The sequence below is a fragment of the Miniopterus natalensis genome, chromosome 11 (genome assembly GCF_054644295.1).
Source record: "Miniopterus natalensis isolate mMinNat1 chromosome 11, mMinNat1.hap1, whole genome shotgun sequence".
Classification (NCBI taxonomy): Eukaryota; Metazoa; Chordata; class Mammalia; order Chiroptera; family Miniopteridae; genus Miniopterus; species Miniopterus natalensis.
This window is the reverse complement of record NC_142091.1, coordinates 43,574,253-43,600,915: the sequence shown is the minus strand read 5'-3', so window position 1 is coordinate 43,600,915 and position 26,663 is coordinate 43,574,253. Positions and strand designations below refer to the sequence as shown.

Below are 26,663 nucleotides of genomic sequence, written 5' to 3'. Positions count from 1 at the left end.
TTTACTCTTCAAAATTTTTCTGCCAATCTGATGAATTAAAGTAATGAGAACTTATTTTGCTTTAATTTGCATTTTCCCAACTAATAATGAGGTTAAGCGTTTTATTGGCCACTGAGATTTCCTCAGTTTGGAATGACCTGTTCATACCTCTTTTCGTTTTTCTCTCGGGCATTTGTCCTTTACAATTTATAGAAACTTTTTGTATATACGGCATATTTTCCCTTTTACTGGTATATATTTTGCAAATAATTTTCTACTAAGTTATGTGTATTTTCTCTTTGTTGATGGTAACTTTTACCATCCAAGTTTTAAAAATCGAACTTAGTATATCTATCTTTTCCTTTGTTATTCTTGCAGGGATCTCCCACCAAATTTATTCATGTTATTATCCAAAATTATTCCATTTTTCTTTTTAAATTTCTTCTAACATTTTCATTTTTATATTAAACGCTCTAGCCCTTTTGGAACATAATCTTTCTATTTAGGGGGGTAAGGATCCAATTTGTTTCTTCCAGATGGATAACCATCTACGGTGGCACCATTTTTAAAAATGACTTTATGGAGATATAATTCACATATACCATACAACTCACCCATTTAAAGTGCATTTTAGTATAGTCATGGGTGAATCCCTACAGTCAATTTTAGAACATTTCATCACCTCAAAAAGAAACCCCATACACGTCAGCTGTCATTCCCCCTATTACCTCCAGGCCCTGTCAACCACTCATCTACTTTCTGTCTCTGCAGACTTGCCTGTTGATATTTCATATAAATGGAACCACATAGCATGTGGACTTTTGTGACTGCCTTCTTTCCTCTGGCATAACGTTTTCAAGGCTCATCCATTCTGTGGCAGGTATCAGTCCTTTCCTTGTATGGCAGAATAATATCCATTAGTCAGTTGACGGACATTTGGTTTCCCCCCACCTTTTGGCTATTATGAATCATGGTGCTATAAACATCAACATACAAGTTTTTGTGTGGACATGTTTTCAATTCTCTTGGCTATATACCCAGGAGTAGAAATAACGGGTCATATGGTGATTCTATTTTTAACTTTTGAGGAATTGCCAGGCTGTTTCCCAAAGTGGCCGGACCATTTCACAATCCCACAAGCAGTGTCTGAGTTCTGATTTCCTCACATCTTCACTGACATTTGTTATTATCTGACTTTTTTTATTCTAGTTTCCTAGGGGGTGTGAAGTGGTATATTATTATGGTTTGAGGTGCAATTCCAATGATGTTGAGCATCTTTTAATATGTATTCCTTAGAGAAATCTATTCAGATGGTAGTACCAGTTATTAATTTTTTTCTCTGAAGAATTGAAATGCAAATTTTATCATATATTAAATTTCTATATTTGGATCTGTTTATTGTTTTTTTGGCCCTCTAATCCCCATACTGTTCAGAGGATGGTGGCTTTGTAGTATGTTTTATTATCTAATAATGCAAGTTCTCTTCAACTTTTCTTTTTTTTTTTCATGTTTTCTTAACATGAGTCAGATATTTATTTTTCAACTATGCTTCAGACTAAATATTTTTGCAGTTTTAAAAACACTTTTATTTGGGATTCTAATAGAAATTGCATTAAATCTCTATATCAATTTAGAAAGGATTTACTTCTTATGAGAATAAGTATTTTCTCTGAAACATGGCTGTCTTTCCATATGTTCAGATGTTGTTATATGCCCTTCAATATGATTTCATAACTTTCTTCAAATACCTTTACCTTTGTGATGATTGTTATTTTAAAATTATTCCTGAGTATTTTATAGTTGTGTCACTAACATAAATTATCTGATTCATTTCCATTTCTAATATATCAGTTTATTTAGGAAAAAACAATAGATTTCTGTCTATTTACCTTGCATTTAGCTACCTTCACAATTATCTAATTAATTCTAGCAGCCTTTAAATTAAATTTTATTAAATTTTTTTGATGTGTAATGACATCCTTTGTAAACATATTTTGTCCTGTTTTAAAACTAGCTATTTGGTCTGATTAGTTTATTTCCTTGTCTTATTGAATCAACTGAAATCTCCCCAAAATGTTGAGTAATAGTAATGATAATGGGCATCCTTCTTGTTCCCAGTTTCTGGAAATAGCTTTTGAATGTCATGTTACATTTGCTATTGGGTTTTGGTAAATAGTCGTTATCAAATTGAAGTCGTTTTCTTCTATTTGTTTTGTTTAATATTTTATTAGCAATATTTGCTGAATTTTATCAAATTATTTTTGGCATCTATTGCTATAATCATATCTTGTTCCCTTTCTTTGTTGCTGTGCTGACTTACACTGATCAATTTCCTGATTTGGAATGATGTTTGTGGTGTTCAAATAAACCCTCCTCTGTATGGTGAATTCTTTTGGTGTTTTTCCCATGCCCAGTTAGCTAGTATCTTATTTCAGATTTTGTACTCATTCAAACTGGTCTGTAATTTTTTTTTTAATTCCCTTTTTTATAAGATTTGGGAATTAAGAAAATGCTTGCTCATAAAATTAACTAGAAAACTCTCAACTTTTCCTCTTGTCTGGAATAGTTTAAATAACATTAAAAATCATCTGTTTTAAAAGTTATATAAAACTTATTTCAATATAATCTGTGGCTTGGGATATTTTTATTTAATTCTTAATTATTATAAAGTACACATAACAAAATTTAACATCTCAGCTATTTTCAAGGACACAATTCAGTAGTGTTAAGTCCATTCACATTGTTTTTGTACAACCAGTTTCTAGAACTCTTTCCATCTTGTATAATAGAAACTCTATACAGAAACAAAAACTCCCATTTCTCCTTCCCCCGCCTCTGGAAGCCACCATTATACTTTCTGTCTCTATAAATTTGGCTATTCCAGGTACCTCGTATAAGTGGAATATATACTGTGTTTGTCTTTTTGTGACTGGCTTATTTCATTTAGCATAATGTCTTCAAGGTTCATCTATGTCATAACATGTGTCAGAATTTCCTTCCTTTTTAAAGCTAAATAATATTCCATTGTATGTATATGCCACATTTTGTTTATCCGCGCATTCACTGATGGACACTGGAGTTGCTTCTACTTTTGGCTGTTGTGAATAGTGATGCTGTGAACAGGGATATGGAAATATTTCTTCAAGATCTTGCTTTCAACCCTTCGGGTATATGTCCAGGAATGAAATTGCTGGGTCATATGGTATCTTATAATGTTTTAATGGCAGGTTTTCATTTCTCTTTAAATCTCTTCTGTTCATTGGCTTACTCAGGATTTCAACTTCATGCTCAGTTTTGATCATTTCTACTTTGCTTAGAAAGCATCCATTTCCCCTAGGTTTGCATGTTTATTTTCATAGGCTTACATACATAATCGTTGTAAGTTTTTTACCTTTTCTGTACCTGTGTTTATATGTCTTTTCTTATACCTAATATTGTATATTTTGCTTTCTTTCTTTTTTTTTTCTTAACCAGGTTTGCCTGGAAGGGCTTATCTGTTTTGTTGGTTTTTCCAAAGAACCAGGCTTGGGTTTTAATTTTTTCTTTTAATTATTTTCTTTATTATTTGTTTATTTTCTATTTAATTAATTTCAGAGTTGAACTTTATTAATTTCCTTCTACTTTCTTTTAGCTTAGTTTGTTCTCTTTCTAATTTCTTAGATTAAATACCTAGTTAATTTGCTTTTTTAAATATTAAGAGCATTTAAGATGCAACTATTTATGAAGACTTCTGTTATACCTGTAATAAATACACATAGAAAAAGAAAAAAAAGCCTTTAAGACTATATTTTTTCCTCTGAGTACAGCTATGTCCCATAAGTTCTGTATGGTATGCTGCCTTCTCTCTCTTTTTTTTTTTTTTACTAACTAGATGATTTATAATTCGAGTTTTTATCTTACTTTTGATCCGGTAGTAATTTAAAAGAATGTTTCTTAATTTCCAATCAATTTATGCTTTTGGCCTGAAAGGTTGCTTTGTTTGACACTAATAGTGCTCTTCCTACTCCCTCTGAGCTTGCATTTGCTCAGTATATCTTTGCCCATTGCTTTATTTTCAGTTTTTGTCACCTTGTTTTGGGTGTATTTCTTGTAAATAGCATTTGGCTGTACTTTATTTTTTAACTCACTCAGACAATCTGTTTTTTGCTAAGAAAATTCAGTCTCTTTATGTTTAGTGTAATATATAGATATGCTTAGCTTTACTTATTCTCTTATTTTATATATTTGCTACTCCCCCACACACACACTTTTTTTTTTTTTTACTTCTGCTGGCTTGGTTGAAATTCTGCTTTATGTACAGATTTCTGGTAACTGGTTTACTGAAATAAGAAGAAGAAAGATTTGGGGAGAAAATCAAGGGTTCCTTTTGGATTTTAAAATTGACATGACAAGTGGTCATTTGAAAATGCTGGAGTAGAACTCAAAGGAGTGATCCTAAGTAAAGGTCACGTACACTAAGGGCTCTGGGTGGCACCCCAGGGGGGAAGGGATTCCAGGATGGCCTAGGACCCAGTACTGGGACATGTCAACAGCTAAAGTTTGGATGAAAGAGGAGAAGCTGGCAATAAATAAAGATTAAATGGTACGCCCCTGAGGTTAGGAGGAAAACCCAGAGAATGTGTTAGTCTAGGGAAGAAACATGTTTAAGAAGGAAGGAATTAAATGTATTTCATTACCAGCTGAGTGGGCAGATAAAGTGAGATCTGAAACTAGCCCTTTAGTGATATAAAAGTCACCGGTGACCTTGGTAAGTTGTGGAGGCCGAAGCCAGTTAGGAGCAGGTAAGGAGATAGCAGAAGGTGAGAAAGCAAGACAACAAAGGGAAATAGTGAATTATCTCAAGATGTGCAGTCCAGGGAATTTGTATGCTTGCTTGTTTTGGGTGAGACACCAGAGTTTGTTTGCTACTATGGTGAAAGGCCCAGCAGAATGGGGAGACTGAAGGGAAAGAAAAAGCCAATGGAACACCCTGTAGGTGGTAGCGGGTGGGCCAGAGCACACACTGGGGGGTAGGGCCCAGGTAGGAGGAAGGCCACGTTCTCTAATGCGTCAGGAGGGAAGGTGCATGTGACCACATGCCTGCTGCAGATGCTGAAGAGGAAGATAGGAGGCAGGAGGAGGAGGGCCTTTCCTTCTGATGGATTCTCTCATCTCAGTAAGGTAGCAGGTGGTGGCATCTACTGAGACTGGGCTGGAACAGGGGGACCAGATGACTGGGGAGAAGAGAAATGAAGGGTAAGTTCAGGAGCACAGGAGAGCAAGCATGGCTTCAGGGGGCCCTCCTGGTGGGGAGGGGCAGGGAGAGCAAAGCCTTTGGTCTTCCTGGCATCGAGATAGTGCTGCCCTTCGAGTCTCCTGCTGAGCTCCACGCAAAGCTGGCAATGGGGCTGTTCCTCTAGTTTTGTTTTGGCCCATCCTTGTCCACACAGCCTTTCCCTTCGTGCCTGTCATGTAGCTAAGACAGGTTGGAATATAAAGGACATACAAATCTCACACATTTACAATAATTAGCCCCAAATTCTGATGCTCTGATTCTCCTCTTCAGGATCCCCCTCTCCAAAATGTTGTGAGGCCCTCTAGGAATTGCTTATATATTTAACCCATGTACCCTTTGGACTCTGCTATTGAGTTCTGGATAAAGTCATTTTCTTTCTAACAACCCCAGGGCTGGGAGGTGGGGCTGACAGGCTAGAAGTTAGATGCCTCCCATGTAATTAGAGCTGCTGTCCGATGCTCTTGCCATCCTGCCGTCCATTCCATGCATGCAGTGCTGCCAGCGCCACAAAGCTGCCGACCCAGGCTGCGTTGGTCCTTCACAGCCCAGCAGGGAGATACCTTTTGCTTCTAGCAACCAGCTCTTTCAGAGGCAGATCCCAGAGCAAAGCGGTGGGGCCTTTCCTTAGTGATCCAGTTCCTCATTTGCACCACCGCCCTCTTCTTCCTGAAGTGCTGGTCGGCAGTAGGTCAGGCCCAGCTTTGCCCTTCCAAACGCCAAGCCTTGTGGCTCAGTCTAGTCCCCCCATGAAGATCTCCTCTCAGGAACCTCACTGTCTCTCCCCCAGATTCCCTGTTGGGAATCTTAGTCCTTAGAGTAGGTCTGTCCCTCTCTGAATCTAGGCTGTGGATGGAGTTCAGTGTCTTTCGCCAGGGCTTGTGGCCCCATATAATTCCAGAGATGGGGCTGGGTATCTGTATCAGGATCCCTGACCACTCTAGACCGGTTAAGCTCTCTGAATTTTCTCTTTATGAAAACCAGGAGGCTGGTCTTCTAAAAGTTCACACAGGCCCTTGGTGTGAGTGAGCATGGGAGAAGGGGCAGCTGGGTGCTCACCCCTCAGGCTGGCTTCTCTGACTGTGAACTCTGGCCAAGCACAGATACCCAATGGCAGGGCCATACTAGTCCATGTGCTACCTTTGTGCCCTCTCTGAGTGTGTGCAGTTCATGCCAGGCATATGGCTTGGAGAGCAAAGAGAGGGCAGAATTTCAGCCCCCTTGCCCCCTTGGCCAGATGCCCTATTGCAGGGAACAGCTGGCACCAATCTAGGCAGTGGCCATGTGTAGCTAAGCAAAGAAATAAACAGCATGAAGATCCAACTAGTGGGTCTCCAGAGGAAGCATATGCCTGGGTTCTGGTCCTATGCCATCTGAGATGCTGGGGGGAAAGATGGCACCCACAAGGGTCTCTCCTTCTGAGCCTACATTCTTGTATCTAAATCCCTCTCAGGTCTCTGCAGCTCCCATTTTTTCCAGGGACCCAGTGTAGGTTCTTGATATCATATCTGTCCCCTGACTCCAGAAGAGAGCTAAAATCAGACACTCAGGGTTGATCTTATGTCCCAAGACTGAATGGAATAATCCAGTCTACTCAGTAATCAAGCCTTCCACAGAGACACCCACTTAGAGGAACACTGGGGAGCCTTTTCCTTAGAGGACTTTGAGAGGTGGGCGAGGGCTTTCTAAGAAGAGGGATGCTAAAAGAAGAGACTGTGGAGCAGGAACCTGCAAGGTGTGTTCAACGACAGTAAAGCAGTCCCGAGGGGCTGGAATGTAAGATTTTCGATGGTCAATAGATATCAGTTGAATTGAAGTGAAGGGCAGTGGTGCTCACAAAGACTTCTCCAGATCTCACGAAGGGTCTGAAATGATAGAATAAGTAGTTAGAGCTTTGTCAATGAACAATGGGGAGCCATGGGAGATTCTTGAGTAGGAGAGTAGCAGGGTCGGATCTTGGCACCAGGAAGGTGACTAGAGGCTTGAGCAGGATGGTGAAGAGGATTTGCCAAACCTGTGCCGGGCATGGCTGTGTTCAGGGCTGGCGGGAGGCTGAGAGCAGCAGGTCTGGGAGGTCATTCTGAAGAGTACCTCTGAACGCTCCCCTTTTCATCACTGAATTGAATATAATTCATTCATTCAATCATTTCACAAACTTTTCCAGATGCTGTGTGTGCCCCACGTGCAAGGATGGAGAAGGGCAGGAGGAATCGGGATGAGCCCTCCCTCCCCCTCCCAGCCTTCTCTCCACCCCTCAGTCAGAATGTGTTTTTATAAGTGGGTGCTTGGGGACAGCATAAGGGTGACAAACTGCGCCTCCCCCAGCAATTAAATTTTTTAAAAAGCTGCTATGGAAGGAGCGAATATTAGTTTCCTGATTTATAAAGCCAAATGGATTAAGCTCATTCATTGCCTGAGGAAACAAAAAGGAAATCTTCAATACCTCTGTGCACATTGAGAACAGGAACAATGCCGGTCTTTAGAAAGCAGAAACCTAATTTGGGGGAATCAATTACCCTCTGTGTCCCTGCTTCTGTGGGCTCTCTCACTCCTCTCTCTCAATAGAGATTTCCTGGGAGGTAAAATGCGGAGAAGTTGGTCAACCATAGGCACACAGCCTTACAGACAGAGGCGAAGAACTAGCCACAGGGTGAATGGAGTTGGGCAGGGGTGCGCCTGGGTGTCAGGCACTTGTGGAAATGTGGGGGGAGGGGTGCAGGGGCCCAGGAGGGCTTTGGGATGAAAGTGGAGAGTGGAGGGAATATTGGGATGTGCAATGAGAGGACCAAGGAAGGGGGTGATGGAAACCTTGGGTTTATAACTGGGGAGAGGAGTAGCACCAATGGGGGGGGGGGCAGGACACTGTCCAGCCTGGCTCTGTAGTTACCCGCACGCCCTCCCGCTCCTGATCTTCCCCGGTTCCTCTTCTGTGGGCTGCACCTTCCTGCGTGGGTCTGAGCATGCAGGGGGCAATGGTGGGTCAATTATGAAAAAAGAAAGGGGTAGGGGCGCCTGGGACAGTAGCCCCGGAGTCCACATGCAGAAAGTCACACACTGAAGCGAGCACTCACACAGTCTCATACGTTGCTAGGCTGGGTCTCAAACCCTGCCCCACGGTACCCAGGCCCAGAGTCACATCCAGCCCGGCGCACGCATCCCGGCCTCCCTCGAGCACACGCGCGGAGTCCCGCACTGCGCCCCCAAACTCCCACCCGCAGCCGCGCACATTCCGCCACCCCGGGCTCCTCCTGGGCTCTCCACACAGGGCCCTCGCTCTGGCATGCGGACACACACGCACACACACGCACACACACTCGCTCACACGCACACACTCTGGCTGTGCTTTTGTGTTTTGTCAGAATTAATGAGAAAAGTTCCCGTGCCCTGCGGGTAATTAGTGTCCTTGGAGTTAAATAAGCTAATGGCGGGCACCTCTGGCCCAAGCAATTATGTTTGTGTATTGAATAATTGATTCAAAGGGGGGGAAGGGCCGCTAATCAGATCTGAGCATAATGAATTGATTTAATTAACAGGGGAATCTGAGGGGCCCTGGGAAACGCGGGCTCCACTCGGCTGGGGCGAGCGCGGCGGGCGCGCAGAGAGGACGGGAGCGCGGCTCCGGCCCGGCTCGGCTCCGGCTCGGCTCCGGCCCGGCTCGGCTCCGGCTCGGCTCCGGCCCGGCTCTGGCTCCGGCTCCGGCTCCGGCCCGGCTCCGGCCCGGCCCGGCCGCGGCAGAGGCTGCTCGCACCGCTCCGGCGACCCCCGCGGGTCACAAGCGCCCCGGCCCCCGGCCCGCCCCCACCCCCCCGCGCTCCGGGACCGCAGCGCTGAGCTCCCTGCGCCGCCCGCGCGCCCCGGTCCGTGGCCGCGGCTCGTGGGGCGCGGAGCCCGCGCGGGGCCGGCACGAGCAGACTCCGAGCCGCGCGCCCTCCGTGTCCTCGGCCCGTGCCGGGCTGGGGCCGCCGGGGGACCATGGTGTTGGACCCGGAGGCCGGTAGGTGCCCGGGTCGCGCGGGGCGTGGGGCGTGGGGCGCAGGGGAGGGGCAGTAGCGCGGGCCTGCCGGGGCCACCCCGCTCCAGGCGGCAGCGCCCCCTGCGCCGGCCCCAGCAGCTCGGGCCGCTGGTGGCTTCCCGGAAGCGCGGCGACTGGACATGGGGGTGGGGGGGTGACTAGGGTGCCAGGCTCAGCCCTCGAGGTTCCTCAGCGGGGCTGAGAGGTCCCAGCGGCCGTCCCTAACCAGCCAGCCCCACGTGCTCCGGGCGGGAACTTTCTCACGGGCTCTTGCAGCCTTGCAGGCGCAAGAAGCTCCTCTCCGACGGGAGCTCCCCGCGGTGCCTGCTGATCCTCAGTCCCCCAGCCTCCCCGGGTGTCTGCACGTCTAGCTTCTGCACAGGCCTGCGGAATGGCTCCCCCGGGGGGATACCCAGGCACCTGGGGTTGAAGATGCAGCCACACCAGCATGGTCCTGGGGTCCCGGGGGTCTGCAACTTACAGCTGCTGATGGATGACACTGCTTCACCCCTGGCAGGGCTGAGGAGGGCGCTCAGCACCAGGTCCCCACGCCCAGCGTGTTGGGACGTGCCCTGCTGCTAGAGTAGATAGGTGGGCCATATATCCAAAATATCAGGGGCAGATTTACCTTGAAGCTAATGAAGTTTAAGCTCCCAGTCCTTCACTGGTAATCTTGTATTCCTTTTCCTAAAGGTTGCCCCTCCCCCCAACTGCATACGAAAGTTTGGCTCTCATGAAATCTGGATCCAGCCCTGGGTCCAACTCACACCCTTTCCATTCTAATTTCCAGTCTCAGGCCAACTCACAGCTCTGCTAGCCGATGAACCATCCTGGGGCTAGGGCAATTCCCTAGTGCCTGGGAAAGGAAGCCCTGAGTCAGAAGGCTGAGAAATTTGGGGCTGGGAGGCAGCTGCTGGTCTGCAGGGAAAGGTCTGGCTGCCTGGCCTTTCTCTCTGGCTCCACTAGTCCCTTGTCCTACTCAATCACCTCCCTCTATGGTGATCAACTGCCCTGGTTTGCCCAGGACCAATTGGTTTGAGCACTGAAAGTCCTGCATCCTGGGAAAATGCTCAGTCCTGGGCAACCAGGGACAAGCCAGCCTACATCCACAGCCTTCTCAGAGCTGTTGTGCGGGGATGGGTTGAGCCTTCATCAAGGGGACGGGAGAGAGAGACTTGTTTTCTGGGGTGCAGATTTGGCCTAAGCCTCTGCAAGGCCTAATGGATTATAACTGAAGCTCCTAGAAGGCCTGTCCAGGGCTTCCAGAAACCGAAAGAGGAAAAGTGTGTACTTCTCCACTCTAGCTGGTTGCAAATTTCTCTGCATGGGCTGCTTTTGTGTGAGTAGAGGGCAGAGCAGAGAATCTGAATTTGGCCAGCAGGCATCCTGATGGTACAGCAAAGTCTATAGGTTCACTCAGTCTTGTCAACTGTGGTAGCCACAGGGAAGGGAACCTTGTCACTTTGAATTCCTCTCCAAGTATCACTTGTAAAAACAGCTTATAACCCCATCTTGAAGACAGCTGCACTGTGTTGGGAGCAGGACCCTCAGGTGGAGGCACATCTGACAGCCTCCACTGAAGAGTTCTGGAATATCTGGTCTTCTAAGTTTCCCCTGCCCGCTTCCCACCCTCAGTGCAGGCACTAAGTTTCCCCTGCCCGCTTCCCATCCTCAGTGCAAGAACCCTTCCTTAGTACTTTCCTGCCAGGTGCAGTGACAGACTGCTAGGACCTGCCAAGAACTTTGTAAGACAGCCAGTAGCAACCCCTTTTTCCTCACTGTAACCTTTGGGGCTGATCAAGTAGCTTCCCTCTACTGTTCCCAAGGGCATTTTGGATTTCAAGGGCATTTTGGAGCACTCTTGGCAGTGTCCAAGTGAGTACATGCTCATCACCTGTGGAATGTCACGTGCAAGCTACCTTCTCCAGCCCCAGGGGATCTGAGGATTCCACCCTGGTGTTGTGGGCGTGCCTCTGGAGGTAGGCTGGTGGGAGTGAGCATGGGCACAGGAGTTACCTGCCTGCCCAACAGTGACCCATGAGCTGAGAGGGAGGCCACTGGATGAGTGAGGCTCATGTCTGGCTCTGTCAGCCTAGCAGGCCCCATCCTAGCCAGGAGCTCTGGTCATCCAAACCCTTAAAGTCTCGCTGGGTAGCTCTGTACACTAACCAGAAGGCCTTTTTTCAGAGATCAGTGTGGCAGCTTAGTGTTCAAAACTGGGGGTGCAGAGAGAACCACCTGTGGGCACAAGTAGTCCTTCACACTCAGCACCAATCCCCTGCTAACATATCTAACCTGCTTCTATAGCCCATTGCTCAGCACCTCAGGCCTGCTCCAATCCCTGAGTTGATGTACAGGGCCTCTAACTCCCCAAAGGGATGCTGCCTGTGTGGCTGCTAACTGGGTACCTTGGAGGCTGAGGGAGCTGGGAGTGAGACAGAGTTCCAAGGACAGCACATGGACAAGACAGTGGGGAAGTGGCCCCAGCTAGTCGAGTCCTGGCTTGTGAGTCAGGGCCAGGTCCTGGAGGTAGTAGTAAACCAGCAGGCCCTGTAGTGAATGCCTCCAGGTCTCCCAGAGGTGTCTACAGCAAGAAGCTGCCCCTTGCCAGCCTGTCAGGCCCATTGCTTGCTGCAGTGCCTGGCCCCCAGCTCAGGCTGGGGTGAGGGGTTGACACTAAATGAGTCAGTGGCAGCAGAGCCAAAGCCTCCCTGAGACCCTCAGGGTACAGCTCAGGTTGCAGTGGCAGGGGAGAGATCAAGCTCAAAATCCTGAGGGACAGTCAGGCTGAGCAAAATGATATATTTAACATCAAATATACTCAAGGACTATTAGGATTAAGTATTCAAGATGAAGGGGAAAGCGAAACCCTCTGAGCTGCAGATGAGGCATCTCATTAGAAGCAGCCTCTCTCCTGTTTTCTCAAAGCCTGACTTCCCTGCCTAAGATAGAGGAAGAGGGGCTGCAGCACTGCTCCCGCTCCCCCATTCCTCACCCCTGTCAAGCACCCTGCATTGGGCCTTCCAGGGCTTAGGGGGAACAGCCTGGCCTCCAGGTCTCCTTTGTACTCAACAAACCCCCTCATTGTCTGGGATGCCACAGTTTACAAAGCACATGCACATATATTATGCCATCTGATCCCCACAGCAACCTTGGACATAGAAGAGCAGGTCTCCCAATTCACCAGCAGGGAAATTGAGGCCCAGAGGGAGAAAGTGATTTGCTAAGCCGGTAGGCAGAGATGGCATGAAATCCCAACTGGTGGCCCTTTGCCCCTCCAGAGACTTCAGCTTCCTTTTCCTTGCCTGGGTCTAGTCCTCAGAAGTGACTACCAGGATAGAGCCTTTGACACATTTGTCTGGAGCCCTCCTTGGGCTGGAAAAAACACACAAACCATTTAGAGTTCCATCCCACCCTGGAACTCTATCAAGTAAAAAAGCCCTTGGTTATTGAGTGGCCTTTCTGGAACAGGCAGCCTGGGCACCATCCTCAGGGCTCTGGGGAGAAACAGGGTTCAGGAGGAAAGGAGCTGGGCACTGTCTCCCTTCCTGCCTTTTGAGTTACAGAGCAAGAATTGTGAACTCTCTAATAGCAGGAATCTTTGCTTTGTTCACTGCTGTGTCCCCAGTGCCTTAAAATAGTGCTTGGCACATAATACATGCTCAATAAACAGTTGTGGAATGAGAAAAGCTTTCATTGCCATGCTACTTGCTCCAAGAGAAGTTGGATCCCGGTTTTTATGGAATCAGGATGCCCTTGCGCGGGGGCGGGGCGCGGCTGCTAGAGTAAAGGTGGTCCTGTGAGACTCACAGTGGGAGGGTTTGTGCCCTGTACAGGGTTAACTTTGCCAAACAATCCAGGAAACAATCAGAACCCCCGGGCAGAGCAAGTAGGATGAGAGGGTAGGAGGTCAGAGAAAGATTGCCCTGGCGGGAGGGGAGCATAAATCAAGGCTGAGAGGCTGGGAGTGACAGACAGACCTGTGGTCCACGACAGATCTCCAGGTTGAGGACTCGAGGTCCTGCCTGAGCCGAGCCAGGCGCCAAGCTGGAGCCTCGCGGCCTGCAGGTGGCGCTGCGGAGCCGGGCAGCCGCGCGTCTCCACTCCCCATTAACCCGGGAGGGAGGGGGCCTCGGGAAATGTGTGCATTTATTCAGTAGCAGGAGTGCAAACCTCATACATTGAGAGAGAAAGGCAGCGGGAGACGGCCGCCGAGATTCCCCCATCTCTTTGAATATAATTTTAGATTGAGATTCAGATTAAATCCGAGGGGAAAACACTTTATGAGGCTGAAAGCTGTGTCGTTGCCAGAGCCCGGGTTATGAGCTATCAAATGCAATTACATTAAGACAGATTATACTGGGCAAATTGAGCCATTTAGAAGGTGAGAATCAAAGAAACGGCTCTGATCCTCTCTTCCCCTTCTCTCTCCCTCGCCCTCTCTCTCTCTCTAAATTGCAGTTCGTAGTTCCTTCAATTCTGAGGCACAAAAGTAGGTGAGACTGCTTTTGTATCTGCGAAGTGCTCCACTCCTGAATGTAATTCTAGCTGAGTGCAATCTAGGTTAAGAGCCGGACAAGCGGGTAATTAGAGCCCGCTCGCTGCCCGAGGATCGGCCGCCCCGCCGACGCGCGCCCCGAGTCGGTGCCCTTCTCCCGGCCGAGCCGAGCTGCGGCTGGACACGGAGCGCCGGAGATGATGGTGCTGGACAAGGAGGACGGTAGGTGGCCGGCGGGGGTCCGACGCCCGGTGCCCCCCGGCCTGGCGCGGCGGCGCGCGGGAACGCACACGCCGGGACCGGGCGCGCACCTGCCAGGCTGCGCGGGGTCGGCCCGGGGAGCGGCGCGCGGGGGCCGGGGCCGGGGGCGGGGGCCGAGGGGGCTGGGGAGGAGGGTGGTGAGTGCGCCGGGCTGCGCGCTCCCCGGCCGGCGGCGGCGGGCGAGCTGCGCACCCGCCAGGTGGTGCTCCGCGGGAGGCTCGGGCTCCGGCGCCCCTCGGATCCCCGCGCGGCGGCGGTTCGTGCCGAGCGTTTCGTTCCGTCTTTGCGGCTGCGGCTCTCACTGCAGCCATCGCCCTCGCGCCGCCGCGTAACCCGAGAGGTGCTGAGCGCCGGGCAAATCAGCGGCTTCTAGAAAATCGGGCTCCAGGGCTTGCGGCGAGCCGCGCTCCGGAAGACGGCGCCCGCCCTGGGGTGCCAGGCCGGCTGGACCCTCGGGGAGCCAGCCGCGCGCAACTGTGACTCGGTGAGAAGGAGAGGTGCCTCCCGCGCTGGCCCACTGTCTCCCCGTCTCCTGAGCGCGGCAGCGGGAGTTTGTCCCCGAGGAAGAAAGTGTCCCGCGACAGGCTAGCAGCACTCCTGCAGGAGTGGCCCGCGAAAGCGGCCTGGACCTGCTGGGGTCAGGATTCTCAGGGCGCCTCAGAGATCGGAACAGAGGGGCCCTGGTTGCTGGAGGCCACCAGCAGGTGGTCCCTCATACTCCAAAGGCTTCCTGAGTGGGAATGCCCCGCAGTGAGTGCCCTGGTGTGCCCAGGAGAGGTTGGGGAACCCAGACCCCTTGAGGGTAAAACCAAGGGGGTGCCCTGTGAACCAAGCACAGCCCCCAGGGTCAGAAGACCATCCCCTGGCTGTCCCAGACCCTCCTGCCCTGTAGGTAAGGGTTGCTCAGTTTGTTAGTGTTGTCGGGAGATGTAGGTGTATGTCATAGATGACAGGCAGGCTGCTACTGGTAAGGACCTGGAAGGTGGATTTTCTGTGAGTCAGAGGGACTTCTCTAAGGGCGACTGTGGTGGCCATCCTCTGACTTCTAGTGAGTCTCCACTGGGCTGTGCCCTCTGCCCACTAGGTCAGTGGTGCTATTGACATGGTCACTCTGTAAAAATTCGAAGGTAAGTGACTTGCTCAAGGTCACACAAGATGTTCACTTTGCTGGTACCATGTGCTGATGCCCCAGACTCCCCATGACCTCTGAGACCTCCCGGAGGGAAGGGCACTTAAAGTGTCTGCCCTGAGGGTGGCATGTGAGGAAGCCCTATGGCCAGTAAACCCGTGAAGGCCGGTTCTCAGTATGTGTGTAGTAAGAGATAAAGAGGGAACTCAACGCTTCTGGCCAAAAGAACCCATTTTCCAGGGTCTAGCTGGGGTGTGACATCCATTTTCAGTCAAGAGTATCCTCTTTTCTCTTCAGGGACCCCTCCCTTGGAGCCCTGTGTGGGCAATCAGAGGACTGGACCGCTGCAGTTGTATATAGAATGAAAGGAAGACGGGATCTGGGCTCGGGCCACACAGGGAGAAAGGAGGCCTTAATTTAGCTCCTTTTGTCACTAACTCCCTGTGTTATCTCAGACCAGTCAGGATCATCTCTAGACTTCATTTTTCCTCTTGGTAAAACGATGGGGCTTGGAGAAGCCAGTGCAGGAGGTCTCACCTTGGCGACTGGGGATACTCTCACTATGGGAAGCAAGTGGAAATCAGGATATGTCTTTAGCCGCAGTTATTTGGCCCAAGCCAGAAATCCAGGAGACCTGGCCCTCTACTTGAGGGCCTCAGGCAGCGAGATTGGTCTCATGCCAACAAGATGGCCCCACCACCGCCATCCTGAGTCTTGGAGCTAGCTCTCTGTCCAGGCACCCCAGAGTGCCTCGGGCTCTGAGATACTAAAGGTTTTCAGATGAGCCCGAGCGGGAATGGCTCTCCAGAGGTCATTTTAGCCAGTCTCCTGCCTCCAGCCCACAGTGCATCTCAATCACCCCAAACATATGTGTTTCCTCTAGTCTCCACCAGACCTGTGGCATGTGGTGCCCCTCGGTTCCCCACCTTGTCCAGTCTAAACAATATGGTGCCCACTTTTGTTGATGCCAGTGATCTCTGGGTCCCATTACAGTGCAAGGTAGGCAGACAGCCGCAGTCTTGAGGAGCATTGGATTCTTGTCCTACTCAGCCCAGAACTGTCCTCCAAAAGTAACCTTTCTGCTCACATATCCACCCTCCACTCCCTGTTCGAGCCTGTCCTCTCCTGGTTCCACAAAATCTTGAAGTTGGCACCTTTAATTGGGGGAGGGAGAAAGGCTCTGGATGCACACCTGCTCCTCTAAACCTGCTGCCTAATTTCTTCCTAGCACTTATGCCCTCTCAGCAGGTGGCCCTTTGGGCTGGGTGGCAGCACTGGCCCCCAAGGAGTGTGTTCTTTGGGGCTGAGTCCCTGCACCCTTTGTCTAGCTGCAACAGGGACTCAGGGCTCTTATTAGCCACCCCGAAAGCCTTTTCTCCACCTGACAGCATCTTGTCGGAAGCGGCCGGAGCTCCTCTGGTTGAAGTCGGGTCTGCCAGCTGCCACGGACCAAAGCTCTTGCTCTGCTGGGCTGCTGGGCTTTCATGTTGCACTTCTGAAAGATAATAAAATATCAATCGCTTTGCCGTAGCAACGGGTTTAAGAGACTTTCTGAAGTATTGAATCGTCAGAAAAAAATTTTTTTTTGCTTTTAAGCACAGTGCATTATTAATAAAGTAATCCATTAGGTCGAGCAGTAAAGGGCCACCACAGAGAGGAAAGATCTGTTTTGCAAACGGTTAAACTTTGGGTTTTAAGATTAATTGCTTTCATTTGGACGCTTGCTCTTGGCCTAGCCATTTCCACTTTACTGGAACTCAGGGTCCAGGCTTTCTAAATGCTGTCGGGCCTGCCTGTCAGCAAAGGGAGCCTAGCTCCCACTTTTCTGGAGAAATAGCCCTTCTTTCCCTGACATCTGTGCTTGGACTGGCACCAGGCTGCGGGCTTTCCGGTGAGGCTTGCAGTCCCAGGGGAGCCAAAGGAGCTACTGTCCTGAGCCCCAGGAGTCACATTAGCCCTCAGGCTATTGGAGAAGGGGCCCATGAGTAGGGGCAGACAGCAGAGGGTCTAAGCAACCCCAAGAACAGTGAGATTGGATTGTGGCGGAGTGGGCAGGAGAAGATGCTGAGGACACCCCCTTTGGGGTCCTGGGGTGTCCCTAGGCACATGCTGGAGAAGGGTGGGTCTGGGTGTAAGCTGCCTCTGCAAAGACCCAGTGGAAGGCTGGGGTGACCACAGGAAACAGCAGGCAGGTTGTAGAACTAAACGCCAGACGTGATTCCTAGAGCATTTTTAATAAGTAAAAATGCCTAAGGAGAGTGGAGCTGGCCTGAGAAGGACCAGACAGCGAGTCTTCAATTGTTAATGACTGCTGTGAGCACAGCCTCCACAGCTGACTCGGTTGATCGTGAGGGCAGGCTCTTGGCCAAGCTCGGGTGCTGAGCTGCAGGACCTCCTGGGATATCCCATTATGGTCTGGACCACAGAGGGTCCTGGGGGTCCTCTCCTGGCAGAGTGTGGCCAGTACCTGCCTGCCTCTGGAGTGGAGGCAGGGAGTGGGCCCTGAAGCTGTTCCATGCCAGAGACCCCAGCAGGTCAACAGGAAGGTGGGTTCCAACTAGCACTGTTGCCTCCTAAGGCCTGGGAAAGGCCTTGTAAGGCTGGCAGGGTGGGGATCAGGCCTGGCACTCGGAGGGTCTCCACCTGCACCTAGATGTCAGCCCCAGCAGCAGCCACCTCCTCACTGCTGGAAATGAAGCACCGCAAATCTTGAGCATCACGTACAGCTATTTCCGCTTCCTGCCCAAACTCAGCCAGGCAAGAGTCTGTAAAGATGGGTCTCCCCCACCCCCTCCCTGAGCCTTGGGTTAAGAAGCAGGTGCTTCTCTCTGTTCCTCGCTCTTCCATTCACTTGCCCACATGGAGCACTAAGGGGGGGGGGGGGGGACAGGGAAACAACATAAATTGGTCTGTCGTCCAGAATCCATGTCTCACTAATGTACCCAGATTAACTCAACTGTAAATTGTCTCCTTGGATGGCGGTGTCTTGCTAAAAGTTTCCCATATGATTCATGATTTGGATTGCTTTTAACGGCTATTGGCTAAGCAAGCTGGTGACTGTACAAGGTGATGCAATTGGCATTAGTGAGGGGAGGCACGGGAGCGTGTAATGCAGTCAATACTGCATTAACTACTGATGCCCAATTACAGGGAGTGGGAGAGAGCCTTTCAGGAGCATTAGGACTGGGGGAAGCTGAGATCACTGGCCGCTGCTCGCCTAAAAGCTTCACCCTTTGCGTGCCGGGGTGGCCTTGGTGCTGGCTTGGCTACTCACTTGGCCTCTGTGGCCACGAGAACCACTTTTCTCTCTTGCTCTCTCTCTCTCTCTCTCTCTCTGAACATGTCCCACAAAGATTCTTTTAGCACATGGAAATGTGCATTTTCCTAGGCCTGGGACCTGCTTTTCACCCCTCTCACCCCTCTCACCCCCCACCCCACCCTGTGTCCTAGAGTCAGACTCAGTGGCCACACCCCCACTTCCATTCAAGGAGCCCCCCAGCAGGACAGAGAGGAGGTCTATTTTGGTCTCTCTCCCTTGGAACAGATGAATGATTTCCAGCCAGTATTGGCGGCCGACCCTCTGTGGTCACGGGTGAAAGAGAAATGAGGTTCCGGCTCGGTGTAGTTGGGCTGCTGGCGCAAGGCTGCTGGGGTTGGGAAGTGGCCATGGTTGGACAGGCGGGGCCTTCTTTGAGTAGAAGGCAGAGCTGTGGCGGTGCAGCTGGGGCGGCTGGTGGGGGACTGACCCAAGCCATGCTGGGGCCCTCAGCAGGCGTGAGCCTCTCCAAGCTGCATCCCATCCAGGGCAGAGCTACGCGCGAGTAGCCAGGAGGCCAAGGCTATTGTTCAGATCTATCTCCAGGGGCCAGAAAACCTCCAAAGAACTCTTGATCAGGAATGTTAGGAAGATAGAAAGGAGTTAGGGAAAAAGGTAGAGAAAAGGGCATGGGGACCCCAGTGTGCCAGGTACTATTGGACTGGCTGCCACCTCTACCGTCCTGCTAAACTCTGTAGGTCCGATATGTCCACTGTGATTTTGTGATCCATGCCCGCCCAACATTGAGGCTGCCTTGCCTTTATGCCTTCTCATCTCTGCAATGAGAATAACCACATCTAATTGGCTGGAGTGTTATCAGGATTAAATAAGATAATGTCCATGTACATGCTTGATAAACCAAGGAGCCTCATGCCTACGTGAGGTGACATTGCTTTCTTCACAGCTACAGTATGATCTGAGATATTCCTGTGCCCAGTTGGTGCCTTGCTCACTTCTGGGCACTGGGGCATAACTCCCCATCTTGCAGTTAGTTTATCTGTCATGGCCACAATCACTACTATCTAGGAGGCAGACTGGCTTCACTGCTCACCACTGTGCAGATTTCTAAGGTGATTAGCATCATGGGAAGAAGCCTCAAGATCATTCTTTATAAGGGAACAGTTGAAGCACAAAGGGGGCAAGCAAGTTGTCCAGATTTATGTAGGGAGTTGTAGCCCAGAGCTTCAGCATCTTTCAGGTTCCATGTTTAGCTTCCATGCCCTCTGCCCTGGCCCCAAGGCATGATGAGGCTGGGTGATAGAAAACTCTGATGAACAGCCAGACTGGTGCCATGTGCCTGGACACCCTGGGAGTCCCAGTCATGGCCCTAGCCAGCCTACTGACAGCCCAGGAGATCTTTGCCCCTGTACCCTTGCTCGTATTGACCGCCTTGCCTGGCATGCCCTTGCTCCTTTGATTGGTCTTGCAGGAGCCTACAAGTGGCCAGAGCCATTCCAGGCAATGCTCAGAGTCACATTCATCCAACCTAGCAACAAGCTCATCTCTTACTGTGTGCAGTGGGTTTATTTTGTGTTCTAAGGCAGGGGCCCACAGTGGCTGACACAACTGGAGCAAATGAAAAGGAGATAGTGTGAGAGGAATAAGCAGCTGGTCCAGAGAGCAGGGTCAGATCAGCTCCCCAATTCCTACCTCCTTCCCCTTCCTAACTGGGTCTTTGGGTACAGCTTGCTGGCATGATTCAGGAGACCTGGATTCTAGTCCCAGCTGACTGCTATGTGACTTCAAACAACTTATTGGGCACAGTTTCCACATCTCTACAATGGGAACATCACCTAACAGGCACCCAATGTCCATGTGCACATTTGATAACCCAGGAAGCCTCATGCCTGTTTGAAGTGACATTGCTTTCTGCATAGTTACTATATGAGCTCTTTCACTCTTGGACTTTAAGGATCATAAAAACACAATAGGTATCATTTTATTGAGCCCTTACTTAAAAGTAAGGCATTGTGCTATGCATCGGTATCAGTTAGTTATTGCTGCATAAACAACCACCCCAAAACTCAGCAGCTCAAAATGAGCATCTATTTAGCTCTTGAATCGCAATTTTTGGGTCTCACTCATGGCTGGCAGATGGCTAATCAACTGGATGCTAGAGGTGACAAGACTACATGTCCCTCCTCATCCAGCAGACTCTTCTGGCTTGTTTACATGGTGGAGACAGGTCCAGGAGAGAGAGTGGATGCACACAAAGCTTCTTAAGGCCTAGGTTTTGCTCTGGGATGTTGTCACTTTTTTCACATTCTATTGGCCAAGATAAATCACAAGGCCAACCTCAGTTCAAGGGTTGGGGAAACAGATTATACCCTTGAAGAGGGGAGGTGAAAGTCTTGTTGCAAAGCGTGTGGATACCCAGAGGGGTGGAGAATGGGGCCATTTCTGTACTCAGTCCACCAAAACATCTTCACTATATGATTTTATTTAATGTCTTACCCACCTTAGGAAAAAGCTACTACTATGATCTTCATTTTACAGGTGAGAAAACTGTATAAAGAGGCTGTGTGACAGGTCCCATGTTCCACAGAGCTCACAAGTCCGGAGTTGGGCTGTGAGCCCAGGCTGCCTGGCTGTAGAGTGTGTAGGGGGAGGAGCCAGTGAGAGGATGACTTGGGAGGATGGTGCCTGAGGCCTGCTGTTGGCAGGCGAGGGTGGGGAGGTGGTCTGCACTGCCATCGGGGCCCTGGCCCATTCCTCCGTGGACAGGAGAGGAAGACCACGAGGAGGTCAGTCCCCACTGCCTTCTCCGGCTTTTCTTCTCTGTCCTGCAAAACCCCTGGGTGGTTGGAATGGGCGTGAAGCTCTGTGGTTACCAGGGCTGACTTCAGCCTGGGCACACATGCAGATGCAGCCGGGCGGGACTCAATTCATTGGTTAGCCCCTCGCCTGAAAACGGGGCGGTAAGTGGGCTGGTGAGAGGCCCGTGTACATTCATAAACCAGCTGATTGAAAAGCAATATTTCAGATAAATACAAGCCAGCGATCTATCAGTGGTTGTAATAAAACCCAGGCTTCAGGCTGTGATTTTATTTTGAAATAATAAGAATTGCTTGATTCTTTTTACTTGAGTTACCATGGTAATTCTGGCGTGGAGCAGTGTTATATTGATTTAGAAAGTGGACAGTAATATTTCTTTTGTGTTATTCTGTTTCTAGGCCTTGATTTCTAATTTCCACTTGGAGATTACTTTTATAAATTTCTTAAGTCCTTCCACTTTTTTTCCTCTCACAGTATAATTTTCCTCTCATACGCGGCTATGTTCTGAGCTTATTGGTTTGCTCTTATTTTAAATTAAACTTGCTGGTTTCAAATATTGAAATGACATCTTTGTCTGTGTCTGTACTTTGGTTTAGCAAAATATTACAGTCTGACGCTTTCTGCTTAATAATTTAAGGGAGGCATTCTGTCGGCCCTCACTGGGTGCTGATAACTTATGACTCAACCAACGCAGGCCTTAAACTCCTGACATTTTAATATTGTGTGGCGGGAGCAGCCACCCCTCCGCTCTGAGTCTCAGCGGAGAAAAATCCGTGTGGTACCCCAGAAGGGAGTTTTAATAATTCAATTTTGCTGGTTGGCGCAATGACTTGATAGAGAGGGGGAGGGAGACCCGCTCTTCCCAGATAAGTGGGATCAGCTCTGGCTGGAGCATCTAGGGCCCACAGCCAGCACCTGCTCCATCCTGTCTCTCCTCTCCCCTGAATTTTTAAAAACTCTAATTCCTGATCCCTGGTAACAGATTGTTCTAGAAGGGTTGCATAGGGGCTGCCTGCAGGCGCCATCAGAATGTTTGAACTCTCTGTTTCTCAGTTTCATATTTGTAAAACAAGTGGAACTAGCATGGGCTTTACGTCAGACAGACAGTTCAAATCCTGCCTCTGCAACGTAGTCATTCTTAACAGTAAACTGATAGTAATTCTAACTAATTCTAATGGATATGATCATGGCCACAGTTTAGGTCTGTTGATCCTTCAATAGGCAAAGCTCTTGATGGTCCCGTAGGTGATGGTACAGTTTCCATAACCTTCCTAGGGTTTTGGTGAGAAGGGGAGGAAGTGGAAGTGCGTGTGCTTGGAAATGCTTATTCTACTCCAGATGTGCCTGGGGTTCAGAGCCCTGGGAGGGCTGTTCTTTGGCAAGAGGAGGAAAGAGGTGGTCAGCTCCGCCCACATTCCTGGTCTGCCCCCGCAGAGAGCAGAGAGCCTGGCAAGGGCAGGCTGGAGAGTGGGCTCTGTCCCCCCGGGCGCCTCTCCTCATAACACTCCGTAGCAGGAACAGATCTCAGGCCCCTTGTGTCCAGCAGTTTAGCAAGGACTGGGCTCCAGAGGGAAGCTTACAGTGCCTTGAGTGGTGGAGCAGAGGTCTCTCTGCTGGGCCTCCTCTCTCTGGCCTGAGGAAAGTCCCTCCTGTCCTGTATGCGTGTGTGCAGGGAGGCAGTGTATTAGTTATCTGTTGCTCTGCAACAAATCACAACTTAGCAGCTTAAAACAACATCCATTTATTATCTCACAGTTTCCATGGGTCAGGAGTCCGAAACGGCTTAGCTGGGTCCTCTGCTCAGGATCTCTCAGACCATAATGGAGGTGTCGGCTGGGGCTGTGGTCTCTTATCAAGATGAATCTGGGAATTGAATTTTCAAGCTCACTCATTTGATTGTTGGCAGATTCGGTTCCTCGTGGGCTGATGGACTGAGACTTCCACTCCTCACTGACTGTGGGGCCCTCAGCTCCATGCCATGTGGGCCTCTGCAGCGTGGCAGCTGGCTTCCTTAAAGCCATTATGAGGGTGTCTGCTAGCAAGGAGGGAGTCACAGTCTTTTATAAGAGGTGACACATCTAATCACAGATGTGACATTTCATCACTTTGGCTGTATTTTCTTTCTTGGGAGCAAGTCACTAGGTCCAGCTCACACTCCAGGAAGTGTGTGGGGGAATTACACAAGGGTGTTAATATCAGGAGATGAAGGATCATTGGGGACTGTCTTAGAAATCGGCCTACTGTGAGAGATCAGCCTCTGGAATAGCATCTCAGGCCCCAGGCGCCCAACAGTTTAGCTGCCCCTGGAGAGACTGACTCACCAGCCTCATCCCTGGGAGGCCCAGTACCTCCACTTCCTGTGTCACCTCATGCCAGGGGAGGCCCCAGATGTCTCAGAGCCTTTCATTTCATCTTCACAGCATCCATGATAGGCTGCTAAATCAAATACTAGCCCCACTTTGCAGATGAGTAGGTTGTGCCCTGAGAGGGAGAAACACTTGCCTGGGATAGCCCAGCAAGTTGGTGTGTGGCAGAGTTCAGATGAAAACCAGACCTCTTGCCACAAGCCTGGAAGGTGGTGGTAAATATGCTTCCAGGCCTTCCCTGCCCATGGTGGTGAGTGAGGATGGCACTGATTATAAACACATGCACACAGGGGTCAGGGCTGGGGGTGAGAGCTGCTGGATTCCCTTTTTCACAGATGGTAATTTTGCCAAGGCCACTAGGAGCCTGCAAAGCAACCATCCATTACCCCAGGGCCTCTCTTCTTATTCAGTGGTGATCATACCCTCAGAGGAGATCAAGGTGGTTCCTTCCTGAGCCAGCCTCCCTGCAGCTGTTGTGTTGAGGGTCTCACCCCCTTGCTGGCTGTTGCCAGATGCAGTGGAGCCATCATCTTCAAGGTGGTCTGGGCAGAGGTCACTTCAGCAGTTCCTTGCATGGGAGCAGGACTGAAAGAGGCTCTCCAGCGAGTTGAAACATGGGGCTGGGAGCCAGAACTCCTACCGCCACAACCTGGCTCTGCCACCAGCTCACAGTATGTCCCTGGGCAGGCCCCTTTGCCTCTCGGGGTCTAGGTTTCCCCCTACATTTCAAGGATCACTGGCTGCAGACACCTCATGTGTGGTGCTATGTATGGAGACATGACAGTGGGTGAGCAACGGTGTGGTGAGGCCAGACCAGGAGAAAGAAACCACCTGAGGAGGTTTCTTTGTCTCTCCTTGGTCTTCTGGGGTCAGGAGAAGCAGAGATACCGAGTGAGAGCATTTGTGGCCCCTGGATCTCCATACTTGGTCTTGCCATATTTGAACTTGGTTGGATGGTCCTGTCCCTTGATGTTTCTAGGCAGAGCTTCAAGTAGGCTACATTGAGGATTGTTATGGTACCTCAGGCCTCATCTCAACAGACAGACAAGCCTCCAAGTCTTCCACATGTGGGAAGTGCCCCCCAGAGGGGACAGGATGGCTCTGGTCACCTGAGGGGAATATCTGGGCCTTGGGCGAAATGCCCATTTTCTAGACATGAGGCTGGCTCCATGAGTCTTCTGGCTTCACCGTGGAATGCTGTCTCAGGAAGCCGCCCCTAAGGAAACTAACCCCAGAGTGGGCCTGGCTCCCCCTGCTGACCAGGATGCTTCATTTTCTTAGCCTCTCAGATAAGCCACAAAGGATGCTGTCCCTAGCCTGGGCACTCCCTCCAGTGGTTTTCACTTGACCCGTAGGCAAATGTTGCCTTCCTTTGTGGCTCCATGGCCTGGATCTGGGGCAGGGTTCGCAGGTTCTAGGTGAGGGCAGCACTCTTTACTGAACCTTGGCTGGGCCTGGAGGGCTTCACTATGGTCTATTCATTATGCACATACCATAACTTATGGGACTCAATGTAGGACAAGCTCGAGGTCTCAAAGGGGGCCCACCCCCATGGGCATGCCCAGCTTGCAGATAGGGCATTGCAGGTTGGGTGTAGGCCTCGGAGGATGCAGAAATTTGAACAGAGACCTGGAAAGACAAAACATGAATACAGTGGGGGAAGCAAATGGGGCAGAGAAAAGTGATGGATCCAGTAGGGTCTGAGTTTCCTGGGCAGCAGGGCTGGAAAAGTGGGTACAGTCACATTCCTGGATGCTGGAGACTGTGGAGAGAGGCAAGGGATGCTCTGGAGCTCTTTCCTCCCTGTGGAACAACCGACAGGAGATGGGGTGACCAGGACCTGGCCCCCCTGTGAGAGCTGGATGCTGGACCTCCCAGCGCCCCTTCCTGATCCAAGGACTTAATTTTTTATAAACTGATTTCTTCTGTTCTCCAAGGAACGTTTGTTTTGTTGTTTTTTGCTTTGTTTGATAACAGCTTTATTGAGATATAATTTGCATGCCACAAAGTTAACCTTTTAATTTAATTAACTTTTAATCCTCGCTGAAGAACGTTTTTCCATTGATTTTTAGAGAAAGTAGAAGGAAGGGAGGGGGAGAGAGAGAAACATCTATGTAAGAGAGGCACATCGATTGGCTGCCTCCTTCATGTGACTGGGGGTGGGGAGCAAACCCGCAACCCAGGTGCATGCCCTTGACCAGGAATCAAACCCTCCACCCTTTGGTGCTTGGGCTGATGCTCTTAACCACTGAGTGACACTGGCCAAGGCAAGTTAACCTTTTTAAATGTACAATTCAGCGGTTTTAGTCTACTTAGAGTTGTGCAACCACCATCGTCTAATTCAAGAACATTTCCATCGCCCTAAAAAGAAATGCCATACCCATTAGCAGCCACTCCCCATCCCCCTCCTCCCTGGTGACCGCTCATTTACTTTCTGTCTCTGTGGATTTGCCTCTTCTGGATAGTTCGTATAAATGGAATCACACAAGGTGTGGTCTTTGTGGCTGACTTCTTTCCTCACATAATGTTTTAAAGATTCATCTGTGTTGTAACATGTATCAGTACTTCCTTTTTATGATCAAATGCTATTCCATTGTATGTATACCCTACAGGTTATTTATCCGTTCATCAGCTGATGGACATCTGAGTTGTTCTGTTTGTAGCTATTTTAAGTGATGCTGCTATGCACATTCATATACATGTTTTTGTGTGAACATCTGTTTCCATTTTTCTTAGGTATATATTTAGGAGTGGAATTGCTGGGTCATGTGGTAACTCTGCATTTAGGGATATTTTTAATTTCAAATAAACAGTGCAAGAGTGTTTAGGAGAAAAATCCTTTTTGGCCATCTGAGCTTTTGGAAGGAAGGTTGCCTGCAACCTAGTCCCCTGGACTCCTAAGCTTCAGTAGATCTTGGGTAGGTCCTTTCCCTTGCTGGCTTCAGTTTCCTGGTTAGTGATATGGGTACTGTGTGCTCTTACAGAGCCCTGCTCGCCTCAAGGGTTTTTGATAGTAATTTCTACTTACATAGCATGTCACAGATTGCAAAGCACT

At 49.7% G+C, this 26,663-nt stretch overlaps 1 protein-coding gene across 1 annotated transcript in view; it reads left to right on the top strand.

Annotated features, from left to right (window-relative positions):
* The first annotated feature begins 13,464 nt into the window (after positions 1 to 13,464).
* Positions 13,465 to 26,663, top strand: part of LMO1 (LIM domain only 1) — a 31,638-nt gene continuing 18,439 nt past the window's right edge. The window contains exon 1 of the mRNA XM_016213981.2: positions 13,465 to 13,983. Coding sequence (XP_016069467.1) covers positions 13,959 to 13,983 — 25 coding nt within the window. The 5' untranslated portion in view covers positions 13,465 to 13,958. The remainder of the gene's footprint in view (positions 13,984 to 26,663) is intronic.